Consider the following 8716-nt stretch of genomic DNA (forward strand, 5'->3'; position numbering starts at 1 on the left):
TGCTAATTGGTGAGAAGCAGTATGGTAGGGAGAGATTCCCACAGTCTTTGGAGGTGAGCAGATCTGCTTTGAATCCTGGCTCTGCCACTTGTCAGCTATGAGATTGGCCAAATTGCTCAGCCTCTCAGTGCCTGAGCTACTCTCTGATGGTGCTTGTTGGAAATGCCCTACAGTTGGGGGCTGGGCTGGAACCCCGGGAGTGAGACTTGGTCCTTTCCACAAGACGGACAGGACTACCTCCAGGACCTGCCCGGCTGCTGTGCCTCTCTCTAAGACCTGCCGGTGGGGTGAGCAAATGATGGCTGAATGCACTGCTCAGGAGGGACAGGCAGTGACATCTCTGAGATCACAAAAGGGGAGGTGACTCAGCCCTGGCCCATCCTGGCCCCTCAAGCCTGAGGTTATAAACAAGTGACTCAGAGGAATGATGGGAGAATGCCCCATAACAGTTCACACCAGTGTCCTGGGGGCTAAATTTAACCCACAGCTGCAGCTTCTGGCACTTTGGGAACAAGTTAATCTTGGTGGCTGAGGCTGGTGTGTGTGTGTGTGTGTGTGTGTGTGTGTGTGTGTGTGGCGGGGGGGCGGGGCGGGGGGCAGAGGGTGGTAAGGAATCCAAAGAAGGCTGGGCATCAGAACTGGCTATCCTGTGCCTCTACCCTGGACACCCCTTAGACAGAAGACAAGGTGCAAGGGCCCCAAAGCCAAGGTAGGCTCAATCAAGCTTAGTATGGATCAGGGACAGTGAGCATAGACAGCTATCCTGGAACATTAAACTCTTAGAGTGTTATTTTTTGAACACTAGAATCCAGAATGTCACTCCCCTAGAATGTGAAAACCCTGGGAGTTTAAATACCTAGAATAGTTGAATCCCAGGAAATTACTTTTCTAGCCCATCTGACACCTTGCAATGCTAAAACCCAGTGACAGTGTACCCCCAGGGACCCACTCAGTGCTTCTGAACCTCAGCAGCACTGTAACTGAGACGTTTAGAATCGAACCCATCCAACTCCCATTGTGTAGAAAGGGAAACTGAGGCTCAACGGAGCCATGTGACCTGTGCAGGCCCTTCAGAAAAGCTGTGACCCTCTTTACCCAAGGCATCCTCTTGCCGTCTTGGTCTAAGGACGGTCTTTGATCCTGGAGTAGAAAGGGGTAAAGCTCTTTCCATTTTAGTTAGTTTTTTTTTTAAGATTTTATCCATGATTCATGAGACACACAGAGAGGCCGAGACATAGGCAGAGGGAGAAGTAGGCTCCCTGCGGGGAGCCCAATTTGGGACTCAGTCCCAGGACCCTGGGGTCATGCCCTGAGCCAAAGGCAGATGCTGAGCCACTCAGGCGTCCTAGCTCTTCCCACTTTTAAATGTGAGGCAACAAGGTCCCCAATGACTGGATGTCTTTCCAAGCTCATCCAACAGGAAACCCAGGCACAGTGTACCCAGGGGAGTCTGGGGTGAGATATACTCCAGGGAGGAAGACAGAAAGTCCCAGAAGGCAGGAAGGGAGGGAGACCCTGGAAGAGTGACACCAGTGCTTCTCCTTATGAGGACTAAGGGGCAGAGCTTGCTCATCCCTTCCCCTCAGGGGCACCGCCTGACCACGCAATGTGATCAAAGCCTTGCCTCGCTCCATTTAGAAATGAGGCAGCGAGGGCCTCAGGGGCCCAGGTACCCCACCCCTGCCCCATGAGCCCCTGGGCTGAGGCAAGGCCTCTCTGGGAGGGGGCCTCTGCCCAGCTGTCTGACCCCTCAGCGTCATGGGCAGGAAGCCGGGCAGCTCGCCTTACACGGCCTCGTCCACCTCTATATATAGCCCTGCGGAGACAGCTGCGGAGACTGCGTGACCCAGAAGGAAAGCAGGGGACCAGCGAGAGCAGGCCCCCGAGCCACCCACCATGACGCTGGGCTTGGAGCAGGCGGAGGAGCAGCGGCTGTACCAGCAGACGCTCCTGCAGGACGGGCTCAAGGACATGCTGGACCACGGCAAGTTCCTGGACTGCGTGGTGCGGGTCGGGGAGCGCGAGTTCCCGTGCCACCGCCTGGTGCTGGCCGCCTGCAGCCCCTACTTCCGAGCGCGCTTCCTGGCCGAGCCCGAGCGCGCGGGCGAGCTGCGGCTGGAGGAGGTGTCCCCGGACGTGGTGGCCCAGGTCCTGCACTACCTGTACACGTCGGAGATCGCGCTGGACGAGGCGAGCGTGCAGGACCTGTTCGCCGCCGCGCACCGCTTCCAGATCCCGTCCATCTTCACCATCTGCGTGTCCTTCCTGCAGAAGCGCCTCTGCCTGGCCAACTGCCTGGCGGTCTTCCGCCTCGGCCTCCTGCTCGACTGCGCGCGCCTGGCCGTGGCCGCCCGCGACTTCATCTGCGCGCGCTTCTCGCTCGTGTCGCGCGACGCCGACTTCCTCGGGCTCTCGGCCGACGAGCTCATCGCCATCATCTCCAGCGACGGCCTCAACGTGGAGAAGGAGGAGGCCGTGTTCGAGGCGGTGATGCGCTGGGCCGGCAGCGGCGACGCCAAGGCGCAGGAGGAGCGCCAGCGCGCGCTGCCCACCGTGTTCGAGAGCGTGCGCTGCCGCCTGCTGCCGCGCGCCTTCCTGGAGAGCCGCGTGGAGAAGCACCCTCTGGTGCGCGCCCAGCCCGAGCTGCTGCGCAAGGTGCAGATGGTGAAGGACGCGCACGAGGGCCGCCTCACGGTGCTGCGCAAGAAGAAGAAGGACAAGGGGAAGGAGGCGGCCGGGGCCAAGGCCGCTGACAAGGGCACGGACAAAGCCAAGGCAGAGGAGGACGAGGACGAGGACGAGGACGAGGCGGAACGTATCATTCCCGGCATCCTCAACGACACCCTGCGCTTTGGCATGTTCCTGCAGGACCTCATCTTCATGATCAGTGAGGAGGGAGCCGTGGCCTATGACCCAGCAGCCAACGAGTGCTACTGTGCCTCCCTCTCCACTCAGATCCCTAAGAACCACGTGAGCCTGGTGACCAAGGAGAACCAGGTCTTTGTGGCTGGGGGCCTCTTCTACAACGAGGACAACAAAGAGGACCCCATGAGTGCTTACTTCTTACAGGTGCCTGCCCAGCCCTAGGAGGGGCAGACAGTGCTGGGTTCCGGGAACGGGGTGGGGGGGGGTCAGCTTTGGGGCCCAGCAGAGGCTTGTGTCTACTTGTTGAGGGGTGTCATTGGGTTCTAGGATGAGATGTAGACCAGGGAGGTTGACTGACAGCCACTTGCCTGAAGGTGGAAGACAGTTATAGGCAGTGGACAATTAGCTGCATAACTCTGATGTCTCAGTTTCAGGGGAATGTGAGCCCCAGGATGGTCTGATATGTTGGAGGCCCTATCTCTGCACAGGGTTTGGGGTCAGGCACAGTGAGAAGGGGGAGCAAGGTCAGTGTAGGGGCCTGGGACAGGACCTTTGCATGAAGCCAGGACACATGAAGGGGAAGTTAGGTGCTTCTGCCTGAGGAATGGGGAACTAGAGACAGACAGAAATGAGCCCAGTGAGTGGTGTGCCCAGTGAGGCCTGACCAGGTGTGAGAAGGGCGAGGGACAGCTTGGTACCAGGGTTAAACTGGGGGCAGGGAGGCGGAGGGGCAGCTCCACCAGTTACCAGCCAAAGCCTATCACGGGCATTGTTTATTTTCTCTGGGCCTCCCTTTGTAACTGGGATATTTATTCTTCTTGCTTGATAAGGTTGTTTGAAGGTTACAGATGGTTATAAAGTGTTCATCAGCACATTGCTCAGCCTTCAGAAAACTTTCCAGAAAGATGAACCACAAATATGGTTGTGAGACTATGGAGGTATACAGGGTCGCAGACTTAGACTAGATTTTAGGAGATGAGTGGCAGAGCTGTATTTGGAGGTTTTCTGTTTGGTGGGATGGGGTGGAAAACAGGACGGGAAGGCTTCAGTTTCGGATTTGTACGTGGGGGAAGGGACAGGGCTCTGCGTGGGGTGCCCCATCGTGGTGCTGTAATGCTGGTGCCGGGCGCCCACCTCCAGAGGGCCTCGGTAGTTCTCAGCCTGTTAGGAGGACAGGGCACTGTCTCCAGGGATGCCCTCCAGGCTTCGCTGGCCCTGCCTGGAGACCTGGCCTCCTCTGTGACCCGGGGAGGCCGGGCAGGGCTCACCTGGGGAAGGCGGGGCATGGGGGCCGGTGACTGAGTGGACCCCCGGCCCGCAGTTTGACCACCTGGACTCCGAGTGGTTGGGGATGCCGCCGCTGCCCTCGCCGCGCTGCCTCTTTGGCCTGGGAGAGGCTCTCAACTCCATCTACGTGGTCGGCGGCCGAGAGCTCAAGGACGGCGAGCGCAGCCTAGACTCGGTCATGTGCTACGACCGGCTGTGAGCGGGGAGCGGAGGGCGGGCTGGGGCGGGGCGTGGTCGGGGGGCGTGGCTTGGGGCGGGACCGGGGCGTGGTCGAGGGGCGGGGCTTTAGGGGCGGGCCGTGGTCGAGGGGCGGGGCTTATGGGCGGGGCCGGGCCGGGGCGTGGTCGAGGGGCGGGGCTTAGGGCGGGGGCGGGGCGGGGCTTAGGGGCGGGGCGGGGCGTGGCGAAGCCCGCGGGGGGCGACCAGGGCGCGGACCGCGGCGCGGTGGGGGCCAGACAGAGCCGGAGCCCAGGGCCGCGCCGGGAGGCGGGCTTGGAAGGGGGCGGGGCGGTTGGCAGCGGGGTGGGAGCGGGGACCCGACAGGTGCCGGTAATGCATCGGGTGCACCCCAAATACGTGTTGGGTGGGTGGGTGAAAGCAGAGACAGGGACCCAGCGCACCCTGAACCCGGCGCTCGCCCCACTGCGTGCTCCTCCAGGTCGTTCAAATGGGGCGAATCGGACCCGCTGCCTTACGCGGTGTACGGCCACGCGGTGCTCTCCCACATGGACCTGGTCTACGTCCTTGGCGGCAAAGGCAGTGACAGGTGAGGCTCGGGCCTGGAGCGAGCGCGGGCGCAGGGTGCAGGCTCGAGCGGGAGCACAGCGTCCCGGGCCGCCAGGGACTGGGTCGGGGCGACGGCACCAGACGGAGGGGCGCGGGGCTGGGGCTTGCTCCCTCTCACTCCCTGTCCCCCACCCCCCAGGAAGTGCCTGAAGAAGATGTGTGTCTATGATCCTAAGAAGTTCGAGTGGAAGGAGCTGGCACCCATGCAGACTGCCCGCTCCCTCTTCGGGGCCACCATCCATGATGGCCGCATTTTTGTAGCGGCCGGGGTCACAGATACGGGGCTGACCAGCTCAGCTGAAGTGTACAGCATCGCAGACAACAAGTACGGCTGTTGGCCGCCCCTCCCACTGGGAGCCAGGGACTGCGAGGGCCCCATTGTGACCGGCGCACTGTGACTGCTTTGGACCTGTTGCCTCTCTCCATGAGTGCCCTGGCAGGACCATAGTCACTGCTCCTGGGGGTCTGCTGCTGAGCTTGGACATCAGCACAGAAATAGCCTCTCTCCCCTAAGCAGCAACGAGGCTGGCTTCCCCCACAATTTGGGGCAAGGGTTAGGGGCCAGCCTGGTCTGCAGGAGAGAGCTCCAGGGGTGGGGTGGGAGGTGCCAGCTTCCTCATTCAGACTCATACCCCGGGCAGTGGCCTGGTGCTAGGGATACAGTAGTGACCAAAACAGAAGTTGCTCTTGCCCTGGGAGAAAACTGAGCTGGCAATCTATTTGGACTTAGCCAGCAAAAAGGATGGCGGGAGAAGGATGCCCCAGGCAAAGGAAAGTTGGTGCCAAGGCAGTTAGGAGAAAATGAGGCAGGCCCTTTGGAGGAAAGGTCATAGCTCAGGTCAGATAGGGTATGGTGGGCGAAGGGAGGTTTGGGGCTGGAGAAGTGGCAAGCAGGGCAGAGGGACTTAACCCTGAGGGCAGTGAAATGCCTGTGACGGGTTTTAGGCTCACATCTGTGTTTTATTAGGCAACAGCGGATGTAGAGAACAGATTAGAGGTTTCCCAGGAGGCAGGGGTGCAGCTGTAAAGCAGCAGGAGGTAGTGGTGGCCTGGAGATGGGGGCACAGCAGAGATGGGGCAGAGGGGATGCACCGGAGAAAGACACAGGCTAGTGCTGCTCACACTGTGATGTGTACACAAATCCTCTTAGGATCATGTTAAAATGCATTTTCTCATTCTCAGGCCTGGGGACGGGCCTGAGTGTGTATTTCTAACAACCCTTCCCTTAGGTGATGCTGGTGCTGCTGGTCCATGGGCCACACTTTGAGTAGCAAAAGTTTAGGAGATAGAAAAAAAAAAAACCCCAGAATTTAGAGATTGATTGAATGTTGGGGATAAGAGGGAGAAGTGGATGCTTCTGAGGAACCATTGGGGTTAGATGGGAAATATGAGGGTCCAGTTAGGACATGTGGATTTGAAGGACCTGGGAGTGTCCAAGAGGAGCCCATTAGGGCAGAGAGAATGCTGAACTGGGGAGATCTGGGGCCAACAGTAAATGGAGGGGACAGGCTCCCTCAGGAGAAAGAGGGAGAAGCTGAGGCCTGAGCCCTGAGGGATCGTGGGGGCTGATGCATTATCCAGGAAGGAGTCTGAGGACATGAGAGACCAGGCAGGTGGGAGATGAGAATGTCACATCAGCAGAGGTGTGTCCTGTGCCTGGATTTTATGCTCTGTGGTGACTGTGGACTGGAGAGCTGTTTTGGAGGGTAGGGATGGAAATTGGGCAGTGAAGAGGGGAAGAAGGATGGGGCAGGGGTACCAGGGAGGACAGCTCAGGGCAGCAGAGGTAGCGAACAAGGAAGAATTAGTTCAGGAGCAAAGGAGAGTCAGTGGGGAGATCCATGGTGGATTGTACCGGGCTGAATGCAATGACCAGCGGACCAGGAAGGGAGATGGGAGAGGTAGGAGAACAGGGTACACCAGAGGGCCGTGCTGGGAGGGGCAGGACACTGGAGGTCGTGCAGGGAGCATGGGTGCCTGGGATTTGGGTTTCTAAGGGGTGTAGTTGAAGCTGTGGGCACTGGGGCTACTGAGCTGAGGCCCCTGGGTGATGTACCTCTTCACACCCCCTCCTCCCCACCAGGTGGGCATCCTTTGAGGCCTTCCCGCAAGAACGCAGCTCACTCAGCCTGGTCAGCCTCGCGGGCACCCTCTATGCCATTGGTGGCTTTGCCACGCTGGAGACTGAGTCTGGAGAGTTGGTCCCCACAGAGCTAAACGACATCTGGAGGTGAGCCAGAGCCCAGGGCGGTGAGGGAAAAGCCTAGCAAGGCTGATGCCCCTCAGTGGTGCCTGGCAAGCTCATCTGGGGGTGGGGTGATCCCTCTTCCAGGGGGTCCCGTGGGGAAGGGATGGCAGACATGCCTTGCTCAGCCCGGTTCTTTCCGGTTTGGCTGGCACAGTCCTGGTTTGCTCACAGGGCACCATGTCTCACTGTGGAGCGTCAAGTATGCTGCAGTCAGGAGCTGCCCCAAGCCTAGGGCACAGACCCACAGAAACAGGCCCCAGGGAGTAGAGGGTCCCCTGAAGAGGCAGCCAGATCTTTCCTCCCCGCTCCGCCCTTGGGTGCTCATGCTGGAGTGGAGAGCTGGGGCCAGGATTGAGAAGAAGCTGGACTCCAACTTCTCAGAGCCATGGCTTTCCACGCTGACCCTTCCTGGGTGTGGAAAAGGTGTCAGTGTCTGGGGCTCCTGCCACACCTTCAGTTATTCCCACTGCTGCAGGCCTGGGGGCGGGTGGGTCTTGGGGGTCTTCTGGAGTGCTGCATACAGAACTCTCCAGAGAAGGGGCTGTGGGGATTGTAGGCCTTCCTGAAGGTGTGGCATTCCCTGAGAGGTGACCCTTCCTGGAAAGGGAGGTGGCTGTTCTTTGGAGGTGGGCCTTTGAGGGGCCCCCTTTCCCAAGGCATGAGAGTTCTCCAGGACCTGACCTTTCTGGAGAGGGGCCTGGGGCTGTGGGGACACTCCAGAGGTAGGCCTAGTAGACTCAGCTGCCCCTCCCCACTGTGGCACACTCTGCACTACTAGGCTGACCGGGCTCTGTGGCTCTGTCCCCACTCCCTCCCACCCCCAGATATAACGAGGACGAGAAGAAGTGGGAGGGTGTCCTGCGGGAGATTGCCTATGCAGCCGGTGCCACCTTCCTCCCTGTGCGACTCAACGTGCTGCGCCTGACCAAGATGTGACCAGCGCAGGGGGTCTGAACCGAGCAGCCCTCCCATCCTGTGGCCACACAAGCCCAGGCTTCTAGGGGCTCCAGAGAGGAGGCCGGGAGAGGCTAGAGCCCACCTGGATCCTGTTGTGCCACCAGGGCGCTGCTTCAGCAGGGGAGGGGAATCGCTGCCCAGTCCTGGCCTTTCCAGCAGGGACCAGGAGCTTTGGGGCTCTCTGGTATCTCCATGTCCCTGGTCTCCTTGTTCCATGAGCCAGAACCACAGGGATGTGTTCCCAAGCTGCGTTCTAGGCCAGTCCCAGCCAGCCTGTGTGGAGGTGAATTTACCCACAGGACTCTGTCTCCTTGCCTGTCAGATGGGGAGTGTCCCTCTCAAGCGCACCCCGCAGCCTGGATGAGTCACCTTCCTTAAGAGGAATAAAGTGCCTTCTGAGCAAGTAGCTCAGGGTCTGAAATCAGGTACTCCGAGAGTCAGTGGCCAGGTGGTTGGAGATTCCGGGTGTCAATGTCAGTTGCTGGGTTGCCCAGGTCGGTGGGCTCCGCACCCCATGTGGGTATCTCCTCCACATCCTGGAAGCCTGACCCCCCTCCCTGTAACCCAGAACCT

General features: G+C 59.8%; 1 protein-coding gene across 1 annotated transcript; it reads left to right on the plus strand.

Annotated features, from left to right (window-relative positions):
• The first annotated feature begins 1661 nt into the window (after nucleotides 1–1661).
• On the plus strand, nucleotides 1662–8567 carry KLHL40 (kelch like family member 40). Its single transcript, XM_038570580.1, has 6 exons — nucleotides 1662–3069; nucleotides 4187–4347; nucleotides 4811–4918; nucleotides 5078–5263; nucleotides 7022–7168; nucleotides 8011–8567. The coding sequence occupies exons 1-6, from the start codon at nucleotides 1897–1899 to the stop codon at nucleotides 8120–8122; spliced, it is 1887 nt and encodes a 628-aa protein (XP_038426508.1). The 5' UTR covers nucleotides 1662–1896; the 3' UTR covers nucleotides 8123–8567.
• The last annotated feature ends 149 nt before the right edge of the window (nucleotides 8568–8716 follow it).

This window comes from Canis lupus, chromosome 23 (genome assembly GCF_011100685.1).
Source record: "Canis lupus familiaris isolate Mischka breed German Shepherd chromosome 23, alternate assembly UU_Cfam_GSD_1.0, whole genome shotgun sequence".
In the NCBI taxonomy this organism is placed as follows: domain Eukaryota; kingdom Metazoa; phylum Chordata; class Mammalia; order Carnivora; family Canidae; genus Canis; species Canis lupus.